Source organism: Nicotiana tabacum, chromosome 7, assembly GCF_000715075.1.
Source record: "Nicotiana tabacum cultivar K326 chromosome 7, ASM71507v2, whole genome shotgun sequence".
In the NCBI taxonomy this organism is placed as follows: Eukaryota; Viridiplantae; Streptophyta; class Magnoliopsida; order Solanales; family Solanaceae; genus Nicotiana; species Nicotiana tabacum.
In genome coordinates this window covers 54,552,431-54,569,651 of record NC_134086.1, presented here as the reverse complement: position 1 = coordinate 54,569,651, position 17,221 = coordinate 54,552,431, and the positions used below count along the sequence as shown (strand labels likewise).

The following is a 17,221-nucleotide window of genomic DNA, read 5'->3' as shown; positions in this document are numbered from 1 at the left end:
TATTGAGTTTTTGTTTGACACGAGCCAATGTTTCAGAAGGCGCCCAGCCTCGACAAGGGCATCATGTCGACCCTGACTGTCCATGATTGGCCGATTCTTTGAAATGGAAAAGTTTGAAAAAAGCCAAAAGTGAAATGCCTGCAAAGGCAACATAAAGTTGAAAAAGGTTAAGTACCGTCATGGCAAAGTTTGGAAAAGCCGAAGGTTTTTCAGGGTTAGAAATGCGGTTGCTATTCAGAAAATTACCAGTTGCACTTGAAATCATTAAAGAAGATGAGCCGAGATCAAGAAAGTGAAATCAAGGCCACAAACCAACTACAATTTTAAAACTAACGAATCTTTCTTTGTTTAGAACAGGAACAAAATAATTTTTGGAAACAGTTCGTGAAAAGGTGAACACCGCCAAGTGAAGTTCTTAAATCCTTGATTATATTCCAATATACATATAATTATTTTATTTTTAGTTTCATTGTAGGAACCAATACCCTATCTTCAATACAGGGTACTACATCCCCTGATTGTATTTTATTGCCAACAAAGGGTACGACATTCCCTAATAGCATTTCAGAGCGCCATGAATCTCATTTTATTTCCAACATATGGTACGATATTCCCTGGTAGCATCCCAGAGTGCCACGAGCCTCATATTATCGCCAACACAGGGTACTACATCCCCTAGCTGCATTACTTTATGCCAACATAGGGTACGATATTCTCTAGTAGCATCTCAGAGCCCCATAAGCCTTATTGTTTTGCAAACATAGGGTACGACATTCCTTAGTAGCATACCGAGTGCCACGAGCCTCACCTTATTGTTGACATAGGGTACGACATTCACTAGTAGCATTTCAGAGTGCCACGAGCCTCATTTTATCGCAAACATAGGGTACGACATTCCCTAGTTGCATCCCGAGTACCACGAGCCACACCTTATTGCTGACATAGGGTACGACATTTCCTAGTAGTATTTTAGAGCGCCACAGACCTCATTTTATTGCAAACATACGGTATGACATTCCCTAGTAGCCGTCTCAGAGCGCCACGAGCCTCATTTTATTGCCAACGCAGGGTACTACATCCCCTGGTTGCATTTCTTATTGCCAACATAGGGTACGACATTCCCTAGTAGCATCTCAGAGCACCACGAGCCTCATTTTATTGCCAACATAGGGTAATCATATTATTTTTAGCTTCATTATAGGGAATCAACACCCTATCTTCACCTCAGGGTACTACATCCCCTGGTTGCATTACTTTTTGCCAACATAGGGTACGACATTCCCTAGTAGCATCCCAGAGAGCCACGAGCCTCATTTTTATTGCCAACATAGGGTACTACATCTCTTGGTTGCATTTTATTTTGCCAACATAGGGTACGACATTCCGTAGTAGCATCTTAGAGTTCCATGAGCCTCATCTTATTGCCAACACAGGGTACTGCATCCCCTAGCTGCATTACTTTTTGCGAATATAGGGTACGACATTCCCTAGTAGCATCTCAGAGTGCCACGAGCCTCATCTCATTGCCAACACAGGGTTCTACATTCCATGTTGCATTTCTTGTTGCAAACATAGGGTACAACATTCCCTAGTAGCATCACAGAGTGCCACGAGCCTCATCTTATTGCCAATACAGGGTACTACATCTAGTCACATTATGTTCTGCCTACATAGGGTACGACATTCCCTAGTAGAATCTTAGAGAGCCAAGAGCCTCGCCTTATTGCCAACACAGGGTACTACATTCCCTAATTTCATTTTATTGCCAGCATAGGGTACATCATTCCCTAGTAGCATCTAAAGCGCCATAAGCCTCATTTTATGCAACATAGGGTACGACTTTCCCTAGTAGCCTCCTAGAGTGCCACAATCCTCATCTTATTTCCAATACAGGGTACAACATCCCATGGTCGCATTATTTTTTGCCTACATAGGGTACAACATTCCCTAGTAGAATCTTAGAGAGCCAAGAGCCTCATCTCGTTACTAATATAGGGTACTACATCCCCTAGTTGCATTTCTTATTGCAAACATATGGTACGACATCCCCTATTATCAAAAAAGAAAAAGAAAAAAGAGCCCTTTTCTCTTTAAATTCTTCATTTTGCAATAGCGAAGATAGTTTATTGTGTTTTCAATAACTCACAAAAATTTCCTAGTGCAAACTGGGGCATAAAATTTTTGTTCGTTTTGTTTGTTTGTGATGGCTCGTAGGTTTTTCTGCAAAGCACGGAGTGGATGTGTAAAAAAATAAGATTTCAGTTCTTTCCAGAGAAAGTGGAAGGTTTGATCTCAATACAAGCCGCAACAAGCTTTGACGTAATGCATGGGGAGACATAGGGTCAAGATCCATCTTTCCATCATCTGATCAAGAAACAGGCCTGCGAGAATAGTCTGTTGCATCGAGAGCATCAAGTTTCAATCTAAAGTCAATGGGAGAAGCACGTCAAGAATCAAGACAAGACTCTAGATGGCATTTAGATAGGAATTTTGTAACTCTTAGATTTCAAGAGTATGCAATTTCCTTTTCATTTTGATGTAATAGTAGGAACCGCGGATCGGAACCTCGATGGAACTTCACTCGACTCTCCATCCAAGAATACTCCATCACTCTTCTTTCACTTGAACTACACGTGACCTCATTCCCTTAAAACCTGGGATATGTAGGCTGCCAAAAACCAAGGCTCGGTCACAACCTCTTCTTTTCTCTTCTTTTCCTTTTTAAATAATAGTAAGGTAAAAAATCAGTTACCTTGTTCTTTTTCTTTTTCTGAAAACTCTTCATGTTTCCATGCAAAAAGGGGCATGCTGTGAACAACTAATTTTTGACCACACCTAAATTCTACGGAAAAGGGTCATATTTATCCCTGTACTCTTTAAAAATGGTTATATTTGTCCTTCGTTATACCTTTTTGATATATTTATCCTTACCATTATACTTTAAGATCATATTTGTCCCTGTACTCTTCAAAGAAGGTTACATTTGTCTTTCGTCATACTTTTTGACATATTTATCCTTACACTTATACTTTAGGATCATATTTGCCCCTCATCCATTAAATCCCCATGTCCCACCTTTCTTTCCCTACATGGTGCCTATGTGGATTTCTTTTTCCTCCAATTTAAATATGGTCAACTATTTAAGATAATTTAATTTAACCATAAACCATAATTTGGTTGTCTGCACTTATTTGTGTCTTTGGGCAGCCAATATATAAAATATAGTGTCTTCATTCTGATAATTCACATTACTCTAATATTATTCGTCATTGTAGGTTTATGTTAAACCAGGTCGAAGATAAGGGGTGGAGCTAGAGTATTAGGTATGGTTTGAATGAACTCTATAACTTTTGTTTAGATTTGTGTTCTATTAGGAAATACATTAAATATGTATAAATATTTAATTACGAACTTAATAACTAAAATGAGCTATGAGCAAGATCAGAACTCATAAACTTTAAATCATGACTCTGCCATCCAAAAAGTTGAATTATTTAGATATACTTTTTTAAATATGTAATTTTATTTTATTTTTGAAAAACAAGAAAATTATATACCCAAATCACAAAAAAAAAACTAGATGTTTTGACCCTTGTAATCGAATTCTTTCATATAAAATGAGAGGAGGGAGCAATATTTTCTTTTCGAGAAAAGATATGTTTGAGGAAACCATCCTAGACAATATTAGGCTTCTGGCAGTGCTCTATTTTAAGCACGGACCTTTGTCATTAATTCCATTGTTATGCAACTTCTCATAATTTAATTTGGTTATTGCAATAATTGTAAGTTGTATCAGATTAGTGATTTTTAGTTCAAAGTTCTTGTTTGCCAATATGTTGTCGCTTCTATCCGAAAAATATGGAGCTGAAAAAGAACATTATCTTAAATAGGTGACCATATTTAAATTGGGTGGGAGGATTAAATTATCTTAAATAGTTGACCATATTTAAATTGGAGGAAAAAGAAATCCACATAGGCACCATGTAGGAAAAGAAAGGTGGGACATGGGGATTTAATGGATGAAGGGCAAATATGATCCTAAAGTATAAGTGTAAGGATAAATATGTCAAAAAGTATGACGAAGGACAAATGTAACCCTCTTTGAAGAGTACAAGGACAAATATGATCCTAAAGTATAATGGTAAGGATAAATATATCAAAAACGTATAACGAAGGACAAATATAACCATTTTTAAAGAGTACAGGGATAAATATGACCCTTTTCCGTAAATTCTATACTATTTTAGTGTAAATATTTGTTTTATATCTAATCTTGATATCTTAATATCTCACTTTTCGTAGAGTTTATAAAAAAAACTACAGAAATATTCACACGTTTAGAATATAAATTTTAAAAATGAAAAATTGACAAAAAATGTTTTATTTTCTTGCAACTTTAGGAAAGTTCTTCTCTCTCCTCGATAATCCTATAAGCCTAACGGTAACATCTTCATCTCCTCCGGCAAATCCCCAGCACCGCCGGCACTTGTCCTGGCGAACCAGGTAAGTACTCATCCCTCTCTTTCTCTCTCCTTTCTTTCTCCCCGCGTCTCTCTCTTTCTTCTCCTTTCTTTTAACCCTGCTAGGCCGACGTCCGGTGACCCACCGGCGCCGTCTCATCTTCCTTCTGCTTTTCTGACCCAACCACACCACTATCCTCTGTGTTTCTCTTTCTTCAAACCTTTCCTCGTCGTACCATTGTTTCTCAGACAGGCACTGTTTTTCGGCGACCGTTCCGGTGACAGTCCTCTCCTTTTCTTAGTCCCGTGGTGTGTGAGTGTGTTTCAGGTAGCACTTTCGGTGGTTGTTTGGTGACGAGTGGGAGGTGCACGGGCAAAGCAGAGCAGGCCATTTGACAGTCACAAAGGGCTGGGTGTCGGGTTCCAAAGCACCCAGGTTATATTCGTGGGAATAGCTGTGGCTGCCCAGGCAAGCGCGAGGCATACGGTCGAGTAGAGCGGAGCATCACCGGGCGCATCAAGTCATATCTCCAGGTTCTTTCCATCGGGAGTTTGTACCTCTTGTTTTCTTGCCTCTTTCTCTATGTTAGTTAATTTGTGGCTATTTAATTAGCATCACTTTAAGCATCTTGTTAGAATACTTGTAGTTGCAACCAGTTATTTTCTAGTTTGGGTCCGTGTTAGTGTTTCCGGAGTTTGCCATAGGTATAGTGGTTGTGGTGTGGGATAGTAGAGTAAGGTCATGTCCTCAAGGGGTTCCGGGGGTGATTAGGGGGTGGGGAGGGGGTCAGGGGTTGGGACGAGAGGAAAGGAGGGTAAGGGGAAAGGGGGAGCTTGTAGATTGAGAATCAGGTCGTGAAACATAGGCATGTTGACGGGTAAGTCTATTGAGATGGAAAAGATTCTCCAGAAGAGAAAGGTTAATACAGCTTGTGTCTAGGAGACTAGGTGGGCAGGGACGAAGGCGAGGAATGCGGATGGGTATAAGTGTCCCGCCCCCTTTTTTCTCGCGTAAGTGGGTTCATGACATTTGGGAGGACAACTCGTTCCCTTTCAGGCATTGGGTTTGGATTGAAATGTCTCCACCTAATGGTTTGAGTGCATTAGGACACTAGGAAGAATTTGATTTAGGAAACCCGAGATTGGGTAAGGGCTTGAAATTATCCCGAGGGGAAGGTGTTAGGCACCCCTCAGGATCCACTAATGTGGTTCCCGGCCAGGCTACGGTTGTGACTTTAAGTACAAATAACATGAAAGCGAATAAGACTTCAAATAAGAGGGTATTTGTACATAAGGGTTACAAATAGGTGAAATTAAAAGAAAACAAAAGAAAAGTTGAATTTTGAGAAAATAGTTTGAAAGTAAACAATGAAATAAACAAGTAAAGGAAAAGGGGGTCCTAGGTTTATAAATAATATGGACCACCCCACACAACATCCGGTAATCACTCCTCAATGAGGGGCTACACGAGATGTTATCGCGTGGTCATCATATCCATATCTACCATTTCCCACCCCGTTAAGGTATTAAAGCGCGGAATAATCTCGTTTACTTATTGCATGCTATTACGCGCCCCGATCCTATCAGCCCCGCAGGTACTTGGGACTACTAATCCTAAAAGGGAGAAAAAATTGGCTTATTTGTGGTTTCAAAGGTAAAAAATGCTAGGGCGACAATCAAAAACATGTATAACAAGTATGGGGAGGCCCATAAACAAATAAGGCTCAAACAAACCTCCTTAAATCAAAGAAAGCATAGAGTTTAGCATGTCTTGCACGTACTGATTAAGGTCGGATAAAACTTAAAGGGTTAAGGCAGACTAATTTATTACATATTTCAGATAAGAAATTCGAATCAGGCCTGCCTACTGGTTGTAATTTACAAAAATCTGATTCAGTTTACAAGTTTACCTTATGGCTTGCCTAAGTGTTAGAGGAAACCTATAGGCATGATATCTACTGGTTTAAAAAAAAAGAAGTATGCTAATTATAGGGAAAGAAATTGTCAGTAAATCAGGAAAGGCGAGTTTTGGTAAAAGAGCATTAGTTCCACAGACGTTAGGCATCATTGTTACTGATTTTAGACTTATAAGCAAGTGAAACGATTCAGGTTTGGTTAGAACCCCTATAGGCATGCTTTCTATGTGTTTGTTAACTTAAAACATTTTTTTTATAGACTTAGTAAAAGTGTAGAAAATCCTATAGGCATGGCATCTAAATGTTGTACTTCATTAAACCTATGAACACATTTACCTAGTGACAGATGTATATGCAAAATTCAAAATGGCCTATAGACATGTTTTCTAGATGTATATGCATGATTCAGGTTTCGAGTAATTACAGACACGGTAACATATGAAAGTGCAGAATTCTATAGATATGACATCTACATGAAGGTGCGGAGGTTCTTATAAGCGTGGTATCTACGTATGAAATTGCAGAACTCCTATAGGCATGATGTCTATATGAATGTAGAATCATGTAAACCTATAAACAAGATATCTACAAATGAGAGTGCAGAAATATGTAAACCTATAGGCAGGATATCTATCCTTTGCATACAGTTATCCCTCCCTCTTTTCACTAGCCATCCCTATTAGTTTATTACAAAGTTATTATAGACCAGAATCAAATAAGAAAAATACATTAGAAATTGAAAAATTACCACCAAGGAGAGCCTGATTCAAACTTCCTATCTGAAGCATGAAGTAAACCAATTCCAAAGATCAAGATCCAAAGACTTCCTCTCATTTGGATGTGTCATAGTTCCCTAAGAGCCTCAAATGGACTCTGGGCAGTGCTCACACCCAAATGCATTGCAGGATTAAATCATAGTGCAGTGTGGAAGGACCAGCCCTCAAGTGTCCAAGTTCAGAGGGAACTCAAGGTTCCAAGGCAAGGCTCACAGGAGGGGGGTAGAACTTAGAAGCTAAGCATGAGTGCAAGTGCAGAAGGGGAATTCTGAAAGGGGAAATGAGAAGGAAGTAACTTAAAACCAGTGCACATAGGGGTATAGGGGAGTGGGGAATTTGCAGGAAGAGCAGGCAAAGGGGCATACCCAGCAATGAGACATACTGGCACACCCTCCAGCCTACTTAGAGGTTAAGACCTTGGGGGTTCAAAACTCAGTTCATAGACAACAATTCTTGTTTCCATGCCCTATGTCTCGACTTACAAACCCATAGGGGTAATGTGATAGGGAACAAGTGTTCATAGAAAGAGGCAAGCAGTAGCACATAGGCATATTAAGTTAGATGCTAAACTTTACAGAAAACAATAAAATAGACATGGATACAAAGACTGTAAGTAAACACATTGGGGTGATGCTAAAAATTAAGTTAGGACATACCAGTTTCACAGGGACAAGTAAAGAATAAAGCAGTAGTCTTCTAAAAGCCCAAGTGCAGACAAGAAGCAAGAACACTTTAAGTATGAATTTAGAAGAGGTTGTGAGCTTGTGAAGTCTGAAGTGTGTAGTGGTGAAAAGGGGTCGTGCCTTTTATAGTGTAGAAAGCAAGCAGAAATAAGGTAAGAAAATAGTTTGAAGACTGATTGTCAATCAATTACACAAGGTTTCCCTTAATTAAGGGATTCAGATTCAAACGGGTAAAAATAATTAAGGAAAGAAAGTAGTCAAACACTTTGTGCAAAGTAGTAAATTAGAGCCAAATACATAAAGGTTATTTAAGGACAGGGTCTTGACAGTACACGGTTTGTGCAAATAAGGCAAAGGAATCAGTTAACAACCAGGAAATCAGAGATCACAGATTTGGTATGAATGAACCAAGTCAGAAAGGTGGAAAAGGTTTTAACTTAAAGAAAATCAGTAAAAAATTAATTAGACCTATTAAAAAGGAATTCTGAATCAATCATAAGTTTGAAAACCTCTTGAAGAAAGAATCATCACACATATAAAAGCATACAGACACGTTTAAACATGAAAGAACTTTGTCATTCCCTTGCAAAATCAGTAGAAAGCCTAGCGTAGGAGAGTTTTAGAAAAAGTTCAGAATTGTACGAGAAAAGATGTCCAAACTCAGTTCAGACTCAAAATCAGTCATGAAAGAGTTAAGGATTCTAAAAAGATAGAACCCTAGCTCACATAATCAAATATCGGCAGAATTCCCAAATTCTAGGGTTTCCACCTTGAATCAAATACAGAGATAAGGAGGCAATTAGTCGAAACAGGCTTAGGGATTTCTTTCAGAAACTCATGAGAAAGCACGCAAACACAGTAGAAGATTCAAAGCAAACAGAGTGAAGAAACTAATTCGAATCATAATGAGAGAACAATTCATAGTAGAAGCAATAGTAGAAGAAAACATGCTTAAGCAGGTCTTTAGAAGAAATTTTAAACAAGGTAAAATAGTAAGAACACTTAAGAACATGGTAGAAGGAAGCAATAGGCGAAGCATATCAGATCGTAGTGGAAGAAAATAGTAGAGCACAGTGAAAAGCATATAGGCGCATAGTGTAGAAACACAGTAGAAGAACATGCGTGGTAAAAGAAGAATATAAGAACACAGTAGAGACAAACATACACAAAGGAAAAGGAAAAGAAAAGTTAGAGAAACACTTTAAGCATTTCCAGAAAACCCTAAATCGGAAAAAAGTGATTTTGAAAGTAATTTTTGAAAGAAAAGTTGGGAAAATCGTTTGAAAACTCAAGTAGAGCATAGATACATAATAGATCTAAAATATTGGAGAAAACCTCGAAGAGTTAGGGTTACAGAAGAGCCCTAGAAATGAGAAAGGCTTGGGAAAATGTTCGATCTAAGTTTGAGAAGTCAGAACCAGGCTCAAAACACCATTGTACGCCGGAGCAAGGCCGGAGATGGCTGTAGAACCTTGAATCGGTGGAGATTTGAGCGAAAACCTTCGAGGTCAGACCTCGAATGTTCACGTATAAGAACAAAGGGAGGTGAGTTTAAGACTCCCAAGGCTTGAGAGGCCATGGATTCCGGTGGTTTCAAGGTTTGAAGATGGTGAGAGGGGCTAGGGTTAGGGAATGTTCGAGAGAGTCTGATAGAGGAGAAGATTTCAGAGGCGGCGGGTTAGGGGAAAATGATTTTAGGGTTGGGTGTATGTGAATTAAAAAAGGAAAGGAATGATTGTGGTCGTTGATCAAAATGATCAACAGCCTGGATCAAAAGGGGAGGCCGGGCGGGTTAGATTAGTTGGATCAGGGGCGGGTTAAATTGAAAATGGGCCGGTCAATTTGGAATTTAAAATTGGGTTAATTGGGGGGTTGATTCAGGCTATATTTGAAATGAAACAGGGCTAGCATTTAAATAACCACTTTCTCCCTTTTATTTTATAAAAAATAGTAAAATAATTTTTGAAATAAATTAAAGTAACTAAATTAATTAATAATATACAAATATTAAATTAAAAATACTGGAACCAATTTCATAAGTATAAAATGTAATTAAATCTTAAAATAGGCTAAAATTGCAATTATATGCAATTTAGCCTTAAAAATACTAAATAAATTTGTAAAAATGTGCAAACATTGCCTTAGCTATATTTTGGTATAAATATAAGAATAAAATACATTAATCACCAAAATGATAATTTGAGGAACAATTATTGGTTTTTGTACTGTTAAAATAGGGCAATAAATTGATTTAAAAATCTTTAAAAAATTAGGAAAAATACTAAAACACTTAGGCATACTTATATATATATATATATATATATATATATATATATATATATATATATATATATATATATATATATATATATATATATATATATATGCTTTTGAAAGTATTTTTCATATATAAAATATACAGGGAAAAATTGGGTATCAACAATAAGTTGTGGTACTCTGGAGTCGTGAGGGGTAAGAATGGAGTGGGTATGTTGGTGGATAGGGATCTTAGAGAGTCTGTAGTTGAGGTTAAGTGAGTGAATGATAGGCTAATGTTTATTAAGTTGGTGATTGGTGAGTGCACCCTCAATGTCGTTAGCGCTTACGCACCGCAAGCGGGCTTGGATGATGAGGTTAAGAGGTGTTTTTGGGAGGGCTTGGACGAAATTGTGCGTAGTATTCCACCTACTGAAAGGTTATTTATTGGAGGGGATTTTAATGGCCATATTGGGGCGGCTGCTGGTAGTTATGGCAAGTTGCATGGTGGCTCTAGCCTTGGGGATATGAACGGAGGAGGTACTTCGCTGTTAGACTTCGCTAAGGCTTTCGAGCTGGTGATTGCGAACTCAACTTTCCCGAAGAGGGAGGAGCATCTGGTTACTTTCCAAAGTTTAGCGGTGAAGACTCAGATTGATTACCTTCTCCTCAAAAGGTGTGATAGAAGGATGTGCAAGGATTGCAAAGTTATCCCGGGAGAGACCCTCGCGACTCAGCATAGGCTCTTAGTGATGGACATCGGCATTATGATGAAGAGGAAGGAGAGGTATGCTCGTGGCCGATCGAGGATTAGATGGGGAGCTTTAACCAAGGATAAATCCCAGGAGTTGGAGGGGAGGTTATCCGCTATGGGAGCTTGGAGGAATAGTAGAGACGCAAGCACTATGTGGTCGACGACGGCGAACTATGTGAGGGAGGCGGTGAGAGAGGTGTTAGGTGTATCGAAGGGTTTTTCTGGCAGGCACCAAGGAGACATAGTCCAAGTTAAGGTAGAGGCGAAGAAGGTAGCGTACGCGAAGTTAGTTGGGAGCACAAGCGAGGAGAAGAAGAGTGCGAATAGAGAGAGGTATAAAGTGGCTAGGAAGGAGGCAAATCTGGCAGTCACGGAGGCTAAGAATGCAGCGTTTAGCCGTCTATACGAGGAAGGAGAAAGGCGGGGAAAGAAGTTGTTTCAACTGGCTAAAGCGAGGGAGAGGAAGGCCCGGGATATGGACCAAGTAAGGTGCATCAAAGATGAGGATGGTAGAGTATTGATGGGGGAGTCCCAGATTAAGCAGCGATGGCAGACATAATTTTATGGTCTTCTTAATGAGGAGGGGGACCAGGATATAGTGCTAGGTGACTTGGGGCATTCGGAGAGTTTCCGAGATTTTAGGTATTGTAGGCACATTAATGTGGAGGAGGTCGTGGGGGCTTTGCGTAAGATGAGTAGGGGTAGAGCGACCAGGCCAGATAAAATTCCGGTTGAGTTTAGGAAGTGTGTGGGTAGAGTAGGATTGGAATGGCTGACTGGGTTGTTCAATGTAATTTTTAGGACGAAGAGGATGCCGGAGGAATGGAGATCAAGTACAGTGGTACCGTTATACAAGAACAAAGGTGATATCCAGTTTTGTAACAATTATAGGGGTATCAAGTTACTTAGCCATAGAGTAGGGCCGCTCCACTACAAAAGCTATCCACCTTATTAGGAGGTTGGTGGAACAATACAGGGATAAGAAAAAGGATCTACACATGGTGTTTATTGACTTGGAGAAACTGTATGATAAGGTTCCTAGGGAGGTGCTCTGGAGATGTCTTGAGGCGAAGGGCGTGCTGATAGCCTACATCCGAGCGATCAAGGACATGTATGATGGATCTAAGACTAAGGTTAGGACTGTGGGAGGCGACTCGAAGCATTTCCCGGTTGTTATGGGATTACACCAAGGCTCTACGCTTAGCCCGTTCTTATTTGCCTTGGTGATGGATGCTTTGACACACCATATTCAAGGGGAGGTGCCATGGTGTATGTTATTTGCTGATGACATAGTTCTAACTGATGATACGAGGGCCGGTATTAACGAGAGATTGGAGGTTTGGAGACAGACTCTCGAGTCTAAGGGTTTCAAATTGAGCAGGTCTAAGACAGAGTACCTGGAGTGCAAGTTTAGCGCTGAGTCGAGGGAAGTAGGCGGGGATGTAAGGCTTGGGTCACAGGTCATCCCCAAGAGAGATAGCTTCAAGTACCTTGGGTCGATGATTCAAGGGGACGAAGAGATCTACCAGGACGTCACTCACCGCATAGAGGCGGGCTGGATGAAATGGAGGCCTGCATCTGGAGTCTTGTGTGACAAGAAAGTGCCACCGATACTCAAAGGTAAGTTTTATGGAGTTGTGGTTAGGCCGTCCATGTTGTATGGGGCAGAGTGTTGGCCGGTTCAGAACTCCCATATCCAGAGGATGAAAGTAGTAGAGATGCGGATGTTGAGGTGGATGTGTGGGCACACTAGGATAGACAAGATTAGGAATGAAGATATTCGGAGGAAGGTGGGCATCTCCCCTGTGGATGACAAGATGCGGGAAGCGAGGCTCAGATGGTTCGGGCACGTGCGGAGGAGAAGCCTTGATGCACCGGTGAGGAGTGTGAGCGGCTGGCCGTGGTGGGTACGCGAAGAGGTAGAGGGAGACCTAAGAAGTATTGGGAAGAGGTGATCATGCAGGACATGGTACGACTGCAGATTTTCGAGGACATGGCCCTTGATAGGAAGGCCTGGAGCTCAAGCATTAGGGTTGTAGGATAGGGGTAGTAAAGCTTTCCTTACTTCATACCGGGTGTGAGACGGGGTTGGATTAGGGTTGATCTTAGATGGCTTGCAGTTTTTATTGAACCCACACTATTCTTGTTGTTTATCTTAGCCCCGGGCCTTAAGATTCTGGTTACTGTTATTGCATGTCATTCATCTTTTGGTTTTTATGCTTCTGTTACTATTACGGTTTCTACTGGAGCTACTAATGAATTCTCTTTTATTGTTTTTTTTTATTTTTTCCTTGTTTTTTATTTTATTTTCGCCTTTCTGAGCCGAGGGTCTATCGGAAACAGCCTCTCTGCCCCTATTTGGGTAGGGGTAAGGTCTGTTTCACACCTCCTTTTTCACTACACCCTCATAAAGGGCATATAAGGGAGTTTTTTCAAACTTAAAGTGACAATCGAAACGGGGTTATTTTTATTAAAAATTCAGATTCGCCACTTGGGATAATTTATGGTGTCCCAAGTCACCGGTTTAAATCCCGAATCGAAGAAAAGATTGACTTTGTATTACAGTCCGCGGACACAGAAGTCCGGGTAAGGAATTCTGTTAACCCGGGAGAAGGTGTTAGGCATTTCCGAGTTTCGTGGTTCTAGCATGGTCGCTTAAACTATCATAATTGGCCTATTATCTGATTTTAATACATGCTTTAGCCTATGGTACATTTTTAACTTATTAGCCACCTTTAATTAATTTTAGGATGATTCAATGTTATCTAAAACACATCTTGAACCACGCCACATGAAATGCACTCGCGGTCCACAACACATTTGATTTAACGTTGTTGAGATTTGGATTTGGGTCACATGAAGTGCACACCCGAGTTTAGAAAGGTAAAGTATTAACTAGCGCGCCTAAAGCAAGCCACGCATTTGAATTATTTTCCTAATCTTTGACATTGTTATAAGGCCAAATTTATGAACAAGATATTATTGGGGCCAAGGACTGGCTAACATGATCTACTACTTGGCCTAGATTTTTTATAGTTCAAGACACACCTTATGGCCCATTCTTGTTCCTTGTCAAGAAAGAAACAACTTCAATTTTCATCCGCCTAATTAAAAGTATTTATTCAAGAACCCAAGACTACATGCATCACAATCAAAATAAAAACTAATTAAAATAATTTAAATGAAAACTAAGACATGCTAATCACAAATCAACCAACACGCGCACAGAGCTATCATAACACAATAAAAATGAGAACAAAAATTAAGAAATGGACCTTTTATTGATGAACCAAGCTGAAAATTGCAAATCCATCGGGCTAAGTAAGGCAACAATCCTTGGACAAAAATACCGAAATTACAAAACGGAACCTCGAATCGACACCGGAACACTTGGCACCCAAAGTCGATCAATTAATTATCACAGTTTGCAATTCCTCCCTGTAGCGAGACTCACAGTTTGCAATCAAACGCGGTCAATCAAACACGGGTAAAATTTCCAGAAGATAGAATATTGACCGAAAAGGGCAAAGCCTGAAAATTCCATCGAAGTTAATTAAGGGTTTTCTTTTCTCTCCCCAATTATATCCTCCTTTCGAAAGTATATTGGAGAGTATCGCCTGTTTCTCCTTTTCACAATTAGGATGTCAGATTGTCATTATTCCATCTTGTTTTGTGCAAGAATTCTTGTTCGAGTATACTGTCAGGTAAGCAAGGCAAATCAAGGGAGCTTTTTCATTACATGTTGTCGTTTCTTAGTATAGGTAAAAGGATTTTTCTTTGGAAAATGGGAAATTGGGGTGCTGCCCCTATTTTGGTGAAGGTCGCCATTCTCTTTTAGAGTTCTAGGAATTGAAAGCCTAGAGTAGGGTTTCTATAATTTGGTATTTTCTATAAAAGTGGGAAAAGATGATGGTCATTGGATTAGAAGGAAATAGAAGGCTAGGATTAAATCTTGTACTTAAAGGGTTGGGAAGAATGGGCTAAGGGTAATTGGGTTGGACCATGTCTTTTTGTGTCTCAATTTTGAGCTAAGAAGACTTCAAAAATTATTATTCAAACCCATAACTAAATTCCCTTAATATAAGATAACTATACTACATGATGCAAAAATAAATTCTAATTAATTAAACTAAACTATATTAAAACATGAAACTATTACATATATTTTTGTATTTTTCAAGATTATATAAAGATAAAAATAAGGTACTATTTTTTGTATATTTTTTTTACTTTATGAAAGGTACATAAAATGAAATTTTTTTTCTAATTTTTATTTTCTTGTAATAAAATAAAGTAAAAGAGTAAAAATGAGTTGAAATAGCTATATTGGGCCTAAATTAAATATTTACGTGCTAAAATATGAAAAATCTTGGGGAGGGTCAAAAATCACATGTCTACAGCTGCCCCTCTTTGACTGGAAACGCGAAGAGTTTTCAGACAAAGAGTGACTAGACAGGTTTTTTGACCCGACCCTTATTTAAGGAGACCAAAGAAAGGAGAATGTGACCGAGCCTTGGTATTTGAGCTGCCTACATATCCTTAGCTATAAAGGAATCAGTCCACGTGTAGTTCAGAAGTGTGTGAGATGATGGAGTGTGCCGAGGTTGAGAGCCGAGCGACGTGCTGTTCCGCTGAGGTTCCGGTCCGCGGTCCCGTTATTACATCAAAATCAAAAATAAGAAAGACTAACTAAGCCTATCAGCTACGAGTTACAAGATTCCTATCTATGAGTCTTCTGAAGCTTGATCTTGAGTCTTGGTTGGTTCTTCATGCGGACCCTGATCTGAATCTTGATGCTTGTTAGCCGCAGGTGCTGGTTCTTTCCTTATCAACTTTTTGGATCGAAACTAGACACACCATGCTTGTAACCTCAGTCATGTCTTGAGCATCTCATATCTTTCATCAACTTCTGCATTTTGAGTTCACTTCTTGCCTTTTTTTTGTTTTTTTTTGTTTTTATTCTGGATTATGACTAACTTCTGTTGATCATCTCTGACCGCTAACTCGCACTCTTGACACGAGCTTCTTTTGTTGCTGACTTGAATTGCATTCTGAAGTGAATTCCCTTGTTCCCCGGGTGGGCGCCTGATTGTTGAACTTGAACCGCCTTCTCTTGTTACTTGAAACTGTTTTCCCATACACCTTGAACAATTTTCCCTTAGAAACTTGAACCGTCTCCCTTTGAAACTGTTTTCCCTTGAAACTTGAGTTGTCTTCCTTCAAAACTGCTTTCCCTTGAAACTTGAGTTGTCTTCCCTTGTTCTCCAGGTAGGCGCCTGATTACAACAAAACAGACAAAACAAAAGAATTTTTTTTTCTGCCCCAGTTTGCACTAGGAAGATTTGTGAGTTGTTAGCAAAATTGTAAACCACTTGTACTATTGATGCAATAATGAGAGTAAACTAAAGCATAGACTAGGAAAACTATAAACCAAGATTGACTAAAGTAAAAATTGAACCTATTCTCCAGGCGGCCCCCCTGATTTCGGGAGAACTAACATTGATAATCTTAAGAAAACTAAAAAATGGCCTCTTTTTTTTCAAATTCAGACTTCTTCTTTTTTTTCAAAATATCCTAGGAGAAAATTCGTCAGACTAGGTTTTCTATCTTAGGAGAAAGATTCATCAGACTAAGACGTTAATCCCAGGAGAAAATTCATCAGACTAGGTCCTTTTTCTCTTTTATTTTTTCTTTTGTTTTTGGTATCTTAGGAGAAAGATTCATCCGACTAAAATGTTTATCCTAGAAGAAAATTCATCAGACTAGGTTTTCTATCTTAGAAGAAAAATTCATCAGACTAAGATTTTGATCCTAGGAGAAAGTTCATCAGACTAGGTCCTTTTTTCTCTCTTTTTTTTCTTTGTTTTTTTTTTATCTTAGGAGAAGGATTCATCAGACTAAGATTTCTTTCCTAGGAGAAAGTTCATCAGACTAGGTTCTCTATCTTAGGAGAAAGATTCATCAGACTAAGATTTTGATCCTAGGAGAAAGTTCATCAGACTATGTCTTCTATCTTAGGAGAAAAAATTCATCAGACTAAGATTTTTATCCTAGGAGAAAGTTCATCACACTAGGTCTTCTATCTTAGGAGAAAAATTCATCAGACTAAGATTTTGATTGGGAGGAAAATCCATCAAACTAGGACTTTTTATCCTAAGAGGAAAAATGTGAAGATCAATGACAAGATTTTATGCACAATAGCCAGACAAATAAAGAAAAAGTTTTGAGAAACTTCCCTTTGTCGGCTCTCCTCTTCTTTTCTTTTTCTTCTCTTTTTTGTTTTTTTTTTCTTTTTCATTTTTTTTCTTTTTGAATCCCTTTCCTTGCACTGCTTTGTTCCTGTATCACACAAAGAAAATTGGTCAGTTTTGAAAAT

At 39.1% G+C, this 17,221-nt stretch overlaps 1 protein-coding gene across 1 annotated transcript; it reads left to right on the top strand.

Moving 5' to 3' along the window:
* The first annotated feature begins 10,387 nt into the window (after positions 1-10,387).
* Positions 10,388-11,404, top strand: LOC142162094 (uncharacterized). Its single transcript, XM_075218402.1, has one exon. It carries the CDS (start codon positions 10,388-10,390, stop codon positions 11,402-11,404), a length of 1,017 nt encoding a protein of 338 aa, XP_075074503.1.
* Positions 11,405-17,221: the final 5,817 nt, after the last annotated feature.